At 36.3% G+C, this 18,609-nt stretch overlaps 1 protein-coding gene across 1 annotated transcript in view; it reads right to left on the bottom strand.

The window, feature by feature from the left end:
• Positions 1-2,340: 2,340 nt before the first annotated feature.
• Positions 2,341-18,609, bottom strand: part of LOC149827856 (FAD synthetase, chloroplastic-like) — a 32,173-nt gene continuing 15,904 nt past the window's right edge. Inside the window, exons 3-5 of the mRNA XM_090018276.1 lie at positions 11,056-11,191; positions 3,191-3,366; positions 2,341-3,110 (exon numbers count right to left, since the gene is read on the bottom strand). Of these exons, the coding sequence (XP_089874402.1) occupies positions 2,617-3,110; positions 3,191-3,366; positions 11,056-11,191 (806 nt within the window). The 3' untranslated portion in view covers positions 2,341-2,616. The remainder of the gene's footprint in view (positions 3,111-3,190; positions 3,367-11,055; positions 11,192-18,609) is intronic.

Genomic DNA, 18,609 nt, shown 5'->3' with positions numbered 1-18,609 from the left:
AAAAGAATGATACTTTTAGAAATGCAAGGCTATTTTTTGGGCATTACAGGTCTTTTGAACTTGAAGAGAATTGAAAAGTCAAACACCTTTTCCAAACAACAACTTTATGAATCCATCAAATTTACTTTTTTGACCTAAAAAAGTAACAATATATTTTAAAAAATCACTTGTTAAGGGTATTTTAGTTATTTTAATATGGTTGAATTTATCTAATGTTAAACCCAACTAGTTTAATGTTGGATGAACTATATATATATATATATATATATATATATATATATATATATATATATATATATATATATATATATATATATATATATATATATATATATATAAAAGAAGAGTGCTAACTCAACTAGCGGTTGGGATAGGCAGGCTAGCCCAACAGCTAGAAAAACTAGGACAAAAATGCCCCTAATGAGCATAACCTATTACAATACAAAAAACAATAAAAAAACACAAAAAGAAAGGAAAAATGCATAAATACCCTATTTTACAAACTATGATAATATATATGTATACTAATATATATTCATATATGATGTACATACATCACACACACACACACACGTGTATATATATATATATATATATATATATATATATATATATATATATATATATATATATATATATATATATATATATATATATATATATATATACACGCACACATATACAAAACACTATTTTATCAGATACAAATGCCAAATCATGTAGGGTTTGGTTGCAGCAGTCTCTAGCTGACCTCCTTCCCCACTTTATTTTGTATCCAAGCACAGTTCATTATGTAGTCTGTACATGAGCACATGAAATTCATGAGCTTTTCTGCTAGCTGACTGTAGTATCAGCTAGCACAGAATCATTTGTAGAGCATGGATTAAGATGGTGATCCATAAAGGGTATCAAATCTTGTTTCAAAATAAGACTAATATGCCTATATTGCATTAATTCCTCTGGTTTACATCTGCTTTGATAAATAGACGTACAATTTTTGTTCTCTTTCATTGGGGACTAGATATTTCAGTAGAGTTCTGGAATGGAGAAAAACATAGAAAGGATGAATGGTAGATATGGTGGCACACGTCTGCACATGGGTATGCTTCCAATCACGAAGCCTATATGGTGTTGGAAATAATTGAACCAATTCTAATACTTTTAAAATGTCATTCTTCAAAAAAAAAAAATCTAACACTTCTAAAACGTCAAAAACGAAAAGTGTTACTTTTATGATCAATTTGTCTTGGCCCTTTGTGGTCATAGAATTTTTTTTTTTCCTTTTATTAGTAGGCTTGTGGTCCGTATGGGAACATTTTGGTGTACAAATTTGACTACGTAGCCTTCAAGGCAAACTGATGATGGATACATGTCAAATATTGTACAGATTCGTCTATCTGAATATGAAATGAAAAATAAATGAGATAAATATCATGAAAAGAGATTGCAAAACAGCAATCCTGATCAGCTTTTCATTTTGGTGAAAAGAAATAAAATTGCTTTCTGCCACTTCAATAAGTGTATTCCAATCATTCCTCTGTGGCTTAGGATTCTTCTCATTTACTTTTGCATTCCTTTGTTGCATGCATGTGAATGTGTATATGTATGTGTACAAGGACCTAGTTAGGAGTTGCGGCATCTTAATCAAGACAGGATCCCCATGTTAGCCTATCCACAAGCAAAGTTGTGTATATATGCATTGAACACATGCATACACATGTTTATGTAAGCTTTGGACTAAAGTAGGTGATCCTTTGGCAAGATATAAGATTCTATGTCAGATGATTGTTGAATCCATCCTCAACGAAGAATGATTCAAGTATACAGATATAGAATTTCAAAATGATCATATCACAACAAAGCCCTGTGATGCTTGATGCTTATCAAGCAGTTTTTACACAGAAAATTGCTGGGTTGCTCCTTTACATAACTATGTCAGGTGAAATAAAAAGTACAATACAGCAGCATGCATTCTGCAGTTAGCCCGCACCAGTGAGAAACCCACGTAGAAGAAGATTCAGTCACTCATTTGGAGCCCTTCAAAGATCAAGGACTACCCATATTCTGTAATAAATGGGACTTACTAAAGAAATATCAATGACAACCAAAATCATTTACCAAATGGCTAATCTAAACATTATAAGAAACAGAAAACCATTAATTTCTTATGCATCTCTAAAATTGACACGTGATTGAAACCATTAATTTCTTATGCATCTCTAAAATTGACACGTGATTGAATAATATAATAGCTAGGGTATGCTGAAGGAAGAGACATTTCCTATAGGAAATCTTTCAGTATAGAAGCACCTGTTTCTTGCTGCACGCTTTACAAAAGAATTGCAAAAGACATTCATCTCATAATTATATTTGTTAAGATGCACTCTACGCGATGCCTTAGGGACTCCAGCTTGCAGCTTAAGATTTTGTACATCCATAAATCCTTTGATATCTTTTCCCCTTCCAGTGCTGATCAATCAGCTTTAGTAGGACCATAAATATCATAATTCAAAATTTACCAGTCACACCACAATTCTCATTACTCAAAGCTTACCCAGGGATGAGGCGACTAGATTCATTGCGAATTGAACAATCATGTCTATCACAATCCCACCCTCAGTCTTCCCTCGAGGTGCTGCCATTGAATTCGATGCTTATTAGAGAGTTATCCTTTAACGGCAGCCAGGAATCCATGTCAATATGTATATGTGTAGCATCAATGACAATGTTACAGTCTTCAACAAACCCATCTACATACAAAGTGCTGTTGTAAGAGCCCTCCTTTGGAGGCTGGTTCATCAAGCATGAAATAGGTAGTGAGAACCTATTTCCCATGACAGCATGCCCCTTAGGGTTGGTCATAACAAGACGATGTTTCCTTCCCAACAGTTCTGACACATAGTCCACATCACCAGTAGCAAGAGCATGCCGGACACGAGTAGATGAAACCTGGCCTTTCTCTTTACCATTGATCGCACTTACACCATTGCAGCTCTGGAGTTTATCCATCACAGATTTCACAATGTAAGCAGCAAGCCCGTATTCTTTGCACAGGCGAACCAAATCAGATGCATCACCTGCCGCTTTATAGCCAAACCTATAATTCTCTCCTGCCAAAATGACTCAAAAGGATTATACAAGCATGCATATTTAATTGCCATAAGCAGAACGGAAAAAAAAAGTTCTGTACCTGCTACAACTCCACTTACTCCAAGCTCTTTGGACAGCCTTTCCACAAACTCTCGTGGACTAAGGTGCCTGACATTTGAAAAATCAACATGGTACTCCAGTGGTACCACATTATCACAAAGAGGTGCCCAAGAAGCAAGCACTCGCTTCCTGTCACAATTTGCAACTATAGGTGCCCTGTACAGGAAAATTTGTCAAATTAGCCACAATAAGAGATGTCTAGAGAATGGAAGCTGAAGGTTCTGGCTCCCAAAATTGACCACATATGATAATTTCCCGTAACTAATGCTACCTCTTTAAAACTGCACTCAACTTGTTGGAATGTGAAATGCAGATTATATATCAAAACACTATTGCAGGAAGAATGGATGGAAGGAAAGATAGAACTCATTTCTTAGCTTTTCTTTTAAATTATCAGTCATGGACATGTACTTCAAGGTTTTGATGGATTATAATATGCAGAATTCCAGATACAATGACTTTTAACTTGAGAGGAAACTGCTAAAAACATTCAAGTATGCATATTCAAACAGCAATTTGGATAAAAAACCTTTGGAGAATTTTCATATTCAAAGTTTCAAACTTTATAATCGAAACCAAATTAGTAGTATTTACCCTCTTCAACAACCTCTATTTTAACAAAGCAAAAGAAAAAAAAAAGAATATGTCCAACTACAGAGGAACTTGGACCCCAACTACCACAATATTACTATAAAAAGGCAGATAAATTAAAAAATCCCCTATTTTGCTAATGCACATACACAGGAGGATACATGCATATGCACAAACAGGCACATCCACATAAGTGCCTTTCTTTCTGTACATGCATGCATAATTGCTGTTTATTAGAGAGAAAAAATTATATTCAAGCCTATAAAAGTTACTGATTTTTCTGATATCATTCTCCACATTTTATATGAAATAACACAAGGTCTTCTACAGTTTACATGCCATAGTAAAAATTTTAAAAACTTCCAGACCACCATCCTGAACTCCATTTTTAATATTTAAAACTTTAAAAAAATAAATTTAAAAGCTTTTATGGCATTCCCAAATTTATAAAATCCAAACCAATAAAAAACAAAAAATGAACAGAAAATTAAAAAACAGGAAGTTAAAGAAACTGGCCTCCAAAGAACCAGAATTCTATTACATTCATAATTTGCTAATTAAACAAGAAAAATGCGAAAACCATAACTCACGACATTTCATGTCCACATTTGGTCCATTTCCATGTATGCATTTCAAACTCTATAGTTCTCATGTGTTCTGTATTCTGGCAGCAACTATTTGGTCCTTCAGTTCTCAAGTCAAGATTATTAGAGCATGAGGTTTGAGGTGGTCGGATCTAGATCTTGATCCAAATCCATATCACTCACATCACTGTTTACAATGTTACTGTTCATGACGTTACTGTTCGTGTCACTGTTCACGACATTACTGTTTATGTCACTGTTCAAGTCTCCTAGTTCCCTATTATATTTTATTATATATTATGTTCTTAAAATAGCCTTTATTAGTCTTCTTGTATTTTGTGTTAATAAGGGTGTTTTAGTAAAGATGTATTTTAGTGTAAAGTGAATATAAATAGTCACAATGAGACATAATTTTTTCATATTGAGAATCGTGAGAGTTCAGCCCAAACCTTTCTCAGAAAACCTAAATCTAACATGGTATCAGAGTCATGATCCGGAGTGAGGCTAGAAAATCTTGGTGACCTTTAAAATTTGATCTTTCTTTCTTCAGGTAACACTTGAGTGTTCTATTCTTTTCTCTCTTCCTCTCTTTTCTTTCCTTTTCTCTCAAATTTGTCTCTTCTCTTAATTATTGATTCTTAAATCATATCTACATATTTCTTGATTTCCTAATCTCTCTTTATCTTCGTTTTTTCATTATTTCTTCATCTTCAAATCAGATCTGTGTATTTCTTGACTATTTCTTTTCTCTCTAAGATCTTGGATTTGGAATCTTTTTTATAAATTTCGGCTCATTTGTATTTTAGGTCACATCTTTCTAGTTTAACTAGATTTAGCAGATCTGAAAAACAGATAGACGTCACCTAAGGCTAGTGATTCCTGTTTTGCGTCATTCAGCAAAAAAAAAAGATTTCAAGTTGACCTTGACGCATGATTATATTAAGATATTCTATTTGCAACAGCGTATCTGATTTGTTGTTGACGTTCCTTTCTGCAAAAAAAAAAAGTGGACGTGATTGTTATTGCTGCCAATTATTGTCGCTAATTTTCTACATCTTGGTTATTGATTATCTCATTTTCTTCTTTAATTATTTGCTGCCCTGTTTTGTTCCTTTTGCATTGATTCTTTATTCACCTGTCATGGATTCAAGTTCCTCTTCGGATTCATCTCTCTAACTTTCTTGGCTAATTAATTTCTGAAAAACTTAATAACTCCAACTACCTTACGTAAAAAGACAAATTGTTTCTTTTATTAGGAGTTAGGATCTCACTAGTCACCTCGATGGATCAGTTGATGCTCCATCTGAGTTTCTTATGCAGAAAGATAAAGATGACAAAGGGGTTGTAACTACAACCAGGACCATTGGGAATCCAGATTTTATCAATTGGATGAAGAAAGATCAAGCCTTAGTGGCCTATATCATTTTAACCCTATCTCAGGAAGTATTGGTGGGAATTTCAGATGAGTGCACTTTGATGACATTATGGAATACATTACAGCAAACCTACTCAGATTTCAGATACCAAGATCATTTATTTGAAAAGAGAATTTCAGATGTTGAAGGAGGCATCCATGTATGTTATGGAATATTTCAACAAGATCAAGTCCATTACAGATCAGCTAACATTAATTGGATGTCAAGTGTCAAAGGACAAAATTCAGCAAGCTCTAGTTGGCTTAGGACCCGAACTTCATGTGTTGTCCACTGCTTTACAGTATACTAGGACCGTTTGTACTTTTGATAACCTGAAAGCCAAACTCCTCAGTTATGAGATGTCGTTGAAGGGGATGTCAGATACAAAAAAAACTAAAGTAGATTCCCATGATGTGTTGTTTATAGGATCCTTTTTAGGCCGTGAGCATAGAGGAGGACGTGGTAGAGACAGAGGTTACAATCAGGGAGGCCGAGGAATTCTTCCTACTCCCAACATCTCTCCTGGAGGAAGAGGTGCATTCAATAATAACATTCCTACATGTTATATTTACAACAAGAAAGGACATGTAAAAGCAAAGTGTTGGTTCAAAGATGATCTGAAGTACAATCTTGAAGTTAAAGATAAATATTCACCTAAGAATCAAGGGCAAAACAAGAGGCAAACTGACCCTGACAAGAAGCTTTTGTTGGTTGGCCTTTTCGGACTCAGTTTTAAGCAAAACGATTAGGGTGTTTGGTACGTTGATTCAAGAACTGCCAGCCATGTCACAAGTGACGCAGGTAAATTTTTCAAACTGATTTCTTATTCTGGTAAAAATAACATTACTAGTGGAGATAGTAGATGTCACCCCATTACACACTCTCGAGATATTGTCCTTTGTCTAAATCACATTTTGTCCAGTTGTTAAATGTATTGTGCTCTCCTAATATAAAAAAGAATATAGTCTTTGTTTCTAAGCTTGTTGATGATACCAATTCGTATGTTGAATTTACTTCATCTTCTGTGTATGTCAAGGATCTTCAAATGAAGAAGACGTTGGCTGAGGAAGAAATATGTGACAACATGTACATCTTCAAAGAAGATCCCTTGACTGCTCGAGCTACATTGGATAGTCACTCGATGCCTGCGTCCTCTGCATGTATTTTCAGTATTTCAAAGTCTAGTTAGTCAAATGTTTGCAATAGTAAGTTAAGTCATTGTGGTGGAGTTTTTTTTTTTGAAAGACTAGTTTCAAATAAATTGTTACCCAAATTTGTCTTGAGTGAAGAGTCTTGTGATAATCAATATCCTAGTTGTCAAGTTTGTAAGAGTCATGTTTTGCCATTTAATTCATATAATAAAAGAGCTTCGCAACCTTTTGATTCATGAGGACCATTCCTCTTCTGGTAGCAAATATTATGTATCATTTATTGATACCTATTCTCGTTACTCTTAGATATTTTTCTTAAAGCATAAGTCTGATGTTTTTGGTGTGTTTAAAACCTTTTGGGCCTATGTTGGTACTCAATTTTCATCAAATAATCTAAATCTCCAGTGTGATGGTGGTGGTGAATACTCGTCAAAGGAATTTGTTGAATTTTTACAGAATAATGGAATTGGTCAAAGAGTTTCATGCCCACAGACACCTCAATAAAATGGTATTGTTGAAAGAAAGCATTGTCATATTATAGAGAGTGCAATGTCCATAAAATGGTATTGTTGAAAGAAAGCATTGTCATATTATAGAGAGTGCAATGTCCATGATTCATGAGAGTAAAGTTCCCATAAAGTTATGGACTGAGGCATTTCATACAGTTGTATACGTCATAAACAGATTGCCCATGAAACTTTTGCAAAACAATTCTCCCTATTTTATGCTATATGGGAAGAACCCAAATTATAATGAGTTAAAGGCATTTGGATGTGTGTGTTATGTTCAAGTGGACAGTCAAATGAGAAACAAATTTTAAGATAAAGCCCATGTTTGTTATTTTGTTCGATATGTTGATGATTACAAAGGTTATAGGTGATATAATTCCAAGTCAGGCAGAATTAAAATATCTTGAAATGTTGTGTTTGATGAGTGCAACTTTTATAATGATCGATGCAGCTATTATGTTTTGCAGGACAAGAATAATATTGAAGTATATTAGTCTTGGCTAGACAATAGTCTATTTTCAGCCATGAATGATAGGGTACAACAGCCAGATCTCTTTCCTGATCAAAGTCAAGATGTCTTAAAAGATCCATCAGTCAAATTAGAATGTGACATAGAAACTGATTCAGGCATTGTAGAAAGCACATAAGGAAGATTCAAAGAGGAATGTGTTTATACAAGGCATAATCAAAGTCAATCGATTCTGCAAGAACAACAACCATTGTTAGATCAAGAGAGACAACTTCAGTCAATAAGAAGATCAAGCAGGGTGAGACATCCGATTGAAAGATGAGTGAGTTATGAAAATTTCAGCATAGATATTGAGTGCTTCCTTACTCAAATCGGACAACAGCAAGAACCCAAAACATTTCAGCATGCAGTGCAGTCAAATAGGTGGATAGGAGCTATAAATGAAGAAATGTAGGCCTTACATGAATGTCAGATATGGGAGATAGTGAAAAGATTGCTTGATAAAAATGCAGTTGGTTTGAAATGGGTGTATAAAATAAAATATAAACCCGATAGAACTATCAAGAGATATAAAGCTTACCTAGTAGCAAAAGGATTCACTCAGAAGTATGGGCATGTTTATGATGAAATCTTGGTCTATTACGATATTTTCTTGGGATAGAAGTAGATCGGCAAGATGATTCCCTTATTTTAACTCAGCACAAATACACGATGGATCTCCTAAATAAAACGGGCATGAAAGAATGTAAACTTGTTGCATCCTCAGTTCTCATTCATAAGATATTGGGCAAAAATGATGGAGAATTGTTTCATGACCCAACACAGTTCAGGATCTGCATTAAGCCCTTTCCTATTTGCTATAGTGATGTATGAGCTTACGAGATCAATTCAAGAAAATGTGTCGTGGTGTATGTTGTTTGCTGATGATATTGTTTTGATTGATGAGTCTAGATCTGGGGTTAATGCTAAGTTAGAATTATGGAGACAGACATTGGAAGCAAGAGGTTTTAAGTTGAGTAAGAGTAAGACAGAATATATGGAATGTCGGTTTAGTAAGCAACGAAGTAGTGATGGGAGTGTAGTGAAGCTTGGTGAGCAAGAAATACCGGTGGATGATTGTTTCAAATATTTGGGATCTATCATTCAAAAGTATAGAGAAATTGATGGAGATGTAAATCATAGGATAAAGGTTGGGTGGATGAAATGGAAAAGTGCAACTGGAGTGTTGTGCGATCGTAGAATGCCATTGCGGTTGAAGGAAAAGTTTTATAGGACGACAATTAGGCCCGCTTTACTATATGGTACGGAATGTTGGGCTGCCAAGAGACATCATATTCAAAAAATGAGTGTAGTTGTGATTAGATGGATGTGTAGAAATACAATAAAAGATAAGATTTGAAACGAGGAGATACGTAAGAAGGTAGGCATTGCATCCATTGAAAATAAGATGAGAGAGAATCGTTTACGGTGGTTTGGACACATTCGGCGAAGGCCTAATGATGCTCCAGTTAGAAAGATGGAGAAATGGGAAAATATATTAGTTAAAAGTGGTCGGAGTAGGCCTAAGAAGACTTGGATGGAGATGAAAGGAAAGGATATGAATACTTTGAACCTCACCGAGGACATGGCATTGGATAGAAATGATTGGAGGAGAAGGATTCATGTGGAAGACCCAGAATGATTTTCTTTTTTTGGTTCATATCGCCGACCCCAATTGTTTTGGGATGAAGGCGTAGTTGTTGTTGTTGTTGTTGTTGTCACTTTCACTCGTCCAAATATTGTTTTTGATGTTAATCAGGTGTGATGATTCATGCATCAGCCTAGAACATCACATATGGAGGGTGTGAACAATATTTTGAGATATTTAAAGGGCACTGTTGAAGATGGCTTGCTCTACAAAAATAAGGCACCACATGAAGATATGTTAATGATTACGGCTTATTCAGATGCTGACTGGGCAGGAGATCCTGATGAGAGAAGATTTGTTTCTTGATACTGTGTTTTCCTTGGAAGAAATTTGGTCTCATGGAGTAGTAAAAAACAAAAGGCCGATGTGAGGTCCAGTATAGAGGCTGAATATCGTTCCATAACTGCAGTTACAGCTGAGATGACATGGATTAGGCACATGCTATACGATTTGGAAGAAGTCATCCCCAAGTCACTCTTGTTGTATGATAATCAAGGAGCTATCAAGATTTCAGTAAATCACATTCAACATGGAAAGACAAAACATATCAAAATTGGTCAATATTTTATTCGTCAGAAAGTGGAGGATTAGGAGATTGAGACCAGCTATGTCCAAACTGAAGACCAAGTGGTTGACTTATTCACTAAAGGCCTCATAAAGAATAGGTTTTGGTATTTAAGAAGTAAATTGTCCATGGTTGTTAACCATGTACAACTTGAGGGAGGCTATTAAAGCATGAGGTTTGAGGTAATCGGATCTGAATCTTGATCCAGATCCATATCACCCATGTCATTGTTCACGACATTACTGTTTACATCATTGTTCACGACATTACTGTTCACATCTCCTAGTTTCCTATTGTATTTTATTATATAGTGTTCCTAAAATACCCTTTATTAGTCTTCTTGTATTTTGTATTAATAAGGGTGTTTTGGTAAAGATGTATTTTAGTGTAAAGTGAATATAATAGTCATAATGAGGCACAATTTTCCCATATTGGGAATCGTGAGAGTTCAGCCCAAACCGTTCTCTTGTCTGGATTCATTTTTCATTAGTTTTTTTTAGTGTATTATGTTTCAACTATGCATCTGACCTTTTATCATTTTGTTTTTGTTTATGCCGCATGTTCTGCACCAAATAACTACCCATAACTACATCCGGTTGGATGTGGGCCACATAAACAGAAAAGAAATAAAGAGAAGTAATCTTTGGAGTATCTTCATGGTGAAAGAAGAGAAATAACACTACATTGCTCCTAAACATTGAAAACAGCCAATTAATGTGCAGGGTTTAATCATGAAAGTTGCGAAAAATGCCACTGTACTTCAGTAATGCATGCACACAAGTGCTCCATAATATCAGACACAACTATGACAATAAACTCTGAACTGTAAATAAGAAGCTAGGAATAATGAGCAAGAGTAAGGAATAAAGCATACTTATGCACCCAACCAAGAACTTCGGCCATGCCAATAAACGACAAAAGGAAAGGAGTTCCAGCCTTTGATGCTTGTATTGCAAGTTCTCTGTGCCCAATGTGAAGGGCCTCAAACTTTCCCAAAGCAACAATACCACCTATTAAATAAATGAACAATGTAAAATTTCAGTAGGTTCAAGGAATTGGAATTGGAGTGTAAAGTGAATCTTACGCATATAAACATAAATTCCACAAACAGGTATTCAAACAACGTTAATTCATTGATTTTCTCAGACATAAAAAAATTTGTCAATCAACCAGGCATGCAATCTTGTGCTCAGCAAATTTACATGAAATAAGATTGGACACTCGGGTTCTTTCTTCTGGAAACACAGTTTTGCCTGACATTTTGGAAACAGGTAATTACTAGACTACACTTCCAACTAGATCAAAGCCTAGTCCTGTGATGCTCCATGAACTCGGTCACACATCAGATGATGTCTCACTGTTGTATTGTAAGAACTAAATTGTGCACAACTAAACATATTATCATGTTTGAAAGCAAAGTGAAGCAGACAGCCAAGATGGGGTTCCATTGACTTGTCAAGATTCAAAAGTAGCTCTAAATATTTCAGGAGCACACTGGATGTATGCGACAGCTTGCAAAATTCTCTTTTGATCCTCATTCCTTGGATTTATGTGAAAGCTGATCCATTGTGTCAGTCCTTTCAGATTTGAATTTTTGTACCATCTATTCTCCTTTGTCCTTTCCTTATCTTCCATCTTCAGCTTAAATCTTTAATAGCTTTATACAGTGTTATCAGTATCATAACGTACAATATGATACCATACGATGTATTGGCAGGAGAACTGATACGATATCCCCCCTATACCATAATAATCACGATTATCAGTCTGTATCGAACCGTATTGTAAGATATATGGTGTATCGTACAAGTTGAGTACTTTTTTTGGTGCCGAAAAAATGGTTGACCGGCCACTTATGGGGGTCATTTTTAAGACCCTAGGGTTCATTTTGACCCCTTTTTTGCATTCTCTCTCCTCAAATGACTTTTTTATGCCTACCCATTCATTTTTTAGTCAAATCCACCTTAAAATTTGGGGTTTTTGCTAAATTTGATCCCTAAAAGTGTAATTCTCCTTAAATCTCACTCATTTTCATCCTACCCATTCATTTTCATCAGACACTTATTTGTCCTCTAACCTTCAAAATCGAGCCATAGAAGTGTGATTTACCATAAAGCTGCCTATTTTCATCCTACATAAACGTGTTTTTGGCCTCTAACCCTCAAAACTGAACCCTAGAGATTTGATTGAAGGTGTTTGGAGCATAGCTACATCAAGACACTCGACATAAGATTGTACACCGGTTTATAAAGAAAATAAGTTGCTCAACAGATACAACGGAGATTCATGGAGGCATTTCGAAGATAAAGCATCATTTATCCAGCACAAAGCAAAATGTGAACGCATGCAATTGTAGACAGTTGTCAGAAGCTATGAAATGGTAGATGAATGAGCTATTGCAAGAAAACCAAAGGAAGAGAATGAGAAACAGGAGTCGGCAAAAATTGGGGGTTGGATATGGGAAGACCCAGAAATTCCAGAGGCAACCTACAGTGTAAGTGGCCCTACCAAGGAGTCATCGGAGATGATACAACATCAGAAGGATAAGGGCATGAAGGTGGCGACAGATGGTAGTGGTAGTGGTACTGGGCGTGCACCACCTGTGGCGGTAGTAGTAGGGGAAGGAGGGGAGGAGAGAGGGGCTTTGCGAGTGTAGGATATAAGATTGGTACTTATTTCCTGCCTAGAACGAACCCAGGAGCCCAACCAGATATACGCTCTACCACAACCTCCAAGCAAATGATCGAGCAGGCAAATCTAGCAGTCGAGCATTTTTTTTTATGAAACTTGCACACCCTTCAATGCTACAAACTCATCATTTTTAGTAGGGGTGGCAATCGGGTCAGGTTGGCGGGTCAGCATACCTCAACACAAACCCGACCTATTTATTAAACGGGTCGGCTGTGGCAAACACGAACCCGACCTATTTATTAAACGGGTAACCCGACACGACACGGTTAACCCGTTTAATAAACAGGGCGGGTCGGGTTCGTGTTAGCGGGCGGGTTGGCGGGCAGGTTAGCGGGCGGGTCGGAATCGGGTAAACGGGTTGGCGGATCGGGTTCGAGTAAACGGGTTGACCCGTCCGCCTAACCCGTTTATTAAACGGGTCAGCCGGGTTGGCGGGTTGGCATACCCTTAACACGAACCCGACCCGTTTAATAAACGGGTTAGGCGGGTCGACCCGTTTATGACACGAACCCATTTAAGCCAAACCCGAACCCTGCTAAGAAGCGGGTTGGCGGGTCGTGTCAAATTTTGCCACCCTAATTTTCAGGTTATGGCTGATGCAATAGCCAATATAGGGCTTAGTTACAAGATGCCTTCTTATTAGGGATTTAGGCAAAGGATTCTTGAGCAAGTTATTGCAGAAGTAAAGCAGTGGTGTGGTGAGTTCAGAGAGTCTTAGAAGACTACAGGCTGAACCATCATGGCAGATAGATGGATAGATAGGAGACAGCAAAATCTGCTCATTTTTTTTGTTTCTTGTCTTAAATGTGTAATGTTTTTTTAAATTTATTGATATGTCGGGTAGGACATGTAAGAAAATGCAATCCACAAAAAGTACCTCTCAACAAGTTCTCACAATGAGATTACAAGAATCGCAAAGGTTCACAAAGAGAGCATCAACACAAAACATACACCATACCCAAAAGAGGGTATTCACAACAAAAATAGAAAAAATAAACTTTTATTAAACTTGGGATAAAATCCCACACTCAAGAGAATGATCTGTACAAGGGGAATAACCCCATATTTATAGAGGGAATGAGAGGAGCCTCAAGGGAGTAGTTGGACTCCCAACGGCTCTATTAGAGCTGTTGGGAGTCCAACGGCTCCCTTGGAGCTGCACCTTTTTGACTAGTCAAAAAGGTGAAGCCTATGAGGGTCCTAAAATGGGGATTTAAGTTAGTTCTAGTTGGGTTTTAACTAGAACTAATCAAACTAAAAACTAACTGGAAAAAAAGAAAAATATTACAAGGGATTACATGAGCTACCTATGAGATTACATATGAGATACATGAGCTACCTATGAGATTACATATAAGATATGAGATTACATATTTTAAAACTCCCCCTCAAACTTACGGTTGGATAACCGAAAGTTTGCCTAAGAGAAAGTGAAATCTAGGAGCAGCGAGAGACTTGGTGAAGAAATCGGCCAACTGATATTCTGAAGCAACATAGGGAAGATTGATGGTGCCGCGCAAAAAATCCTCTCGAACATAATGACAGTTCATTTCTATATGCTTGGTGCGTTCGTGAAATGTCTAATTGCTTGCAATGTAGATAGAACTCTTGTTGTCACAACACAGATTTGATGCTTTTGAACTTTCAACTCTCATATTAGAAAGAAGACGTCGAAGCCAGACTAATTCCATAGTGGTTGTGGCCATTGTCCTATATTCAGCTTTTGTTGATGAGAGAGAGACCTTTTGTTGCTTCTTGCATCGCCATGACACCAAGGATTCTCCCAAGAAGACACAAAAACCTGTAGTTGAGTAGCGGTCATTTGGATCACCACCCCAATCTGCATTAGTATAAGCAAGCAATCCTAAATTAGAAGAAACATATAAAAATAAACCTCAAGAAATAGAATTTTTAATGTATCTAATAATGCGCAAAACTGCGCCCATATGAACAAAAGTTGGGGCATGCTGAAATTGACTGGTTATATGAACGACATGTGCAATGTCAGGCCTTGTGATGGACAGATACGATAGAGCCCCAACAAGTTGTCTATATGGAGTTGGATTCTCAAGTGGTTCTCCATCATCAATCTTTATCTTGACATTCACAATTTCAGGAGTATCAATGTGTCTTTATACCTGACCTGGCAATAATATTCAATGCAAACTTAAATTGAGTTAGCAATCATCCCTTAGGTGAGTATGCAACTTCTATACCAAGAAAGTATTTCAAGAAACCCAAATCACTCATTTCAAAGTGTGTTTTGAGAAATCTTTTAATATCATAAACTCCATGTTTATCACTTCCGGTGATGATCATATCGTCAACATAGAGTAGAAGGATGATAATACCTGCATTAGAATTCTTAACAAACAGAGTTGTGTCAGTAAGATAAAAACTAAAACCAAAACCAAGCATAACCTTACTAAACTTGTCATACCAAGCTTTTGGAGCTTGTTTGAAACCATACAAAGCCTTGTTTAGGCGAAGAGTTTTCCCTTTGGGAACATTCAAACCTGGTGGTGGATCCATGTATACTTCTTCCGCTAAATTTCCATTTAGAAAAGCAATTTTAACATCCATTTGGAAAATATGCCACCCTTTTATCGATGCTAGAACTATTAGGATTCTAACAGTAGTCATTCTAGCTACTGGGGCAAAGGTTTCTTCGTAATCTATTTCATATTCTTGGGAATAACCCTTTGCCACTAATCTGGCCTTGAATCTTTCAAGAGTGTCATCACTCTTAGTTTTCACCTTGTATACCCAGCGACAACCAATAGGTTTCTTGTTGTTTGGAAGATGATCTTGGATGGTCCAAGTGTTTGCCTTTTCTAAGGCTTCTAATTCGACTTTCATAGCTTCGACCCATTTTGGTTGATCCTTGGCTATATCATAACTGGGAGGTTCTACATATGAATGAATTAGGGCAATAAAGGCTTGATGTTTTTGTGAAAAAGACTCGTAAGACACAAACTTTTCAGGAACTTTCGAGATCCTAGTGGATTTTCTAGAAGAAGCAACTTCTTGTTCCCTTGTATATTTGTCCAGGGCACACCGTCTTTCTAAGTTTCCTCACCTAGAGTATTGAATACAATCCTGACTATCGTTAATTGGATCAGAATCAATCATATCCGTCTGATCATCTAGATCAATTTCTCTTTCACTATTCTTTGGAACTAAATCCAACAAGAAGGAATACTCATTTATTTCAGTAGACTTTATATTTTCAAAAAAGCTTTCATTTTCTAGAAAAGACACATTCCTTGAAACATATAATTTGTTATTTTTAGGAACGAAACACATGTAGCCCTTTTGATGACTAGCATATCCTAAAAAGGCACAGGGAATAGCACAGGGAGAAAATTTGTCATTCTTATATGTAAAAACAAAACATTTGCACCCAAATACTCTTAGTCTAGAATAATCTAGAGTTTGTTTATAAAGTTTTTCAGTGGGAGAGATATTATTTATTGAAGATGAGGGCATTCTATTAATAAGATAAACTACAGTTAAAATAGCTTCGGCTCAAAAGACTTTAGGGACTTGATGTGTGAAGAGAAGAGTTCTAGAGGTTTCTATAATGTGCCTCTGCTTTCTTTCCGCTAACTCGTTTTGTTGAGGAGTATAAGGACAAGATCTTTGATGTGAAATCCCATATGAGTTCAAATATTCCTTAAATTCAGTCAACAAGAATTCTCTCCCTGAATCAGTACGAAATATTGAAATATCGTTTTTAAATTGGTTTTTGACCATATTGTGAAATATTTGAAAAAATGAAAACACTTCAGAATGTATTAGAAAATAAATCCAAGTATATTGTGTAAAGTCATCTACAAAAATTACATAATACAAAAAACCACTTTTTGACACAACTGGTGCAGGACCCCAAACATCAGAATGTATTAATTCAAGTGGTCGAGTAAAGACAAAGGTTCTTTCATGAAAAGGTAATTTTTTCATTTTTCCAAGAATACATTTTTCATATTTAAAAGTTTCAAGATTATAAATTTTTTTCATGTTTGGAAAGAAATGAAGCTTGGACATACAAGGATGACCAAATCTTTGGTGCAAAAGATCCAAGCCTAATTTTTTAATATTGCAGCATAATGTATTCTTGGGTATTTCCAAAAAATCCATGTATTACAAGCCTCCTTCTCTATAGCCTTCCCCAATCAGCTTCCCTGACCGGTGATCCTATACCCGACAAGCATGAGAAGAGAAGGAAACATTACACCCATGGTCAGTTAGCTGAGATATAGATAAGAGATTTAAATTTAGTTTAGGAATATATCTAATTTTTGGAATACAAAATCCTTTTGAGTTTTGAGAACTATTTTTGAAATTCCCTATTCATTTAATTTCAAGAGTTGTTTCATCCACAGTAAAGACATTAGATCAACTTGAGTTATTACATTGAGAAAGCAATTTTATGTTTGGTGTCATGTGAAACGAAGCACCAGAGTCAAGAAGCCATAGAGGTTTACCTGGATCGGAGATGCCAACAGAAGAAATGGCGGCTCCGGCAGAGGAAGAAGCTCCTTTGAGAAGAGGTTGTAGTGCCTCTACCAGCTGAGTTAGAGACATGTTTCCAATGGACGTTTCATTTGATTCTTTCGTTGATTCCACAGTAGCTACCTTCTTCTCATAAGGTTTTTTCAACTTTGGACAGTAAGTTTTAACGTGTCCTGGTTCATGACGGTAATAACAAATAACTTTTCTTCTTTCAAAATCACCTCCTTGTCTTTCATTATTCGTCCTTCCAATATGTGGTGGTTTGTAAGTGCGAATGTGATTGCCTAGTCTTGATACAGCTAGAATTGTATCATCATCACTCTTGGTGACTCGCTTCTTGAGTCTATTTTCTTCCATACTTAACTCTCCAATTGTATCTTCAATAGAGGAAACCTTTCTCCGATGTAGAAGAGCGGACTTGGTTGTTTCAAATTCGGGTCTCAACCCATTGATAAATTGAAAGAAATGCTCTGCATTTACTTGATTTTGGTGAAGCTCAATATCTTGTGGGCAATGGCACTTTGGTTCAAGAAGAGCCAACTCTTCTCATAGCTCGGATAGGCTATTATAGTACTCCCTAATACTCTTCTCCCCTTGAACCATATTCCGAACTTTTTCTTGCAAGTTACAAATATGAGCAATGTCTTTAAGAGAATACATTCTCTTAAGATACTCCCATGCATCATTGGCGTGTTCAAATTTTGCGAGACTTGAACACTTCTTTATATCCACACTAGAGATTAGCCAAGACATGATCTTGGCGTGACCCATTCACCATTCTTTCCAATTTTTCTTATACGTGGAGATAGCCTTATTTTTTTTAACTTCCAAAAGAGGTACTTATTTACTTCCTTCTTTGGTGAGAGTTAGTTGAGGTTCCTCGTCGGTTCCATCAACTAAGCCCCATAGACCTTTTCCCCAAATGAGGTGCTTCATGATAGAAGCCCGTGTTACATAATTTGAATCGTTTAATTTTATGGGCTTAATGGTGACATTATCATTGTCATCCATTTTACAATCTTGAGAAGGAAAGGAGAAGAGAGGAACAAATAAGAAAAAAGGAGTATTTTTACCACGAAAACAAGAATGGGTAGCCTTCCAAGCTTTTCATGGCTACACACAATCAATTCTTCAAAGAGCCTTCACTTTCTTGAAGAAATACTTGAATGGCATGCTTCCCAATGCACGTCCACCAACCTGGCTCTGATACCATGTAAGAAAA

This window comes from Nuphar pumila, chromosome 10 (genome assembly GCF_984573655.1).
Source record: "Nuphar pumila chromosome 10, dmNupPumi1.hap1.1, whole genome shotgun sequence".
NCBI lineage: Eukaryota > Viridiplantae > Streptophyta > Magnoliopsida > Nymphaeales > Nymphaeaceae > Nuphar > Nuphar pumila.
Note: the sequence above shows the minus strand (reverse complement) of the source record. Positions and strands in the feature narration are given on the sequence as shown.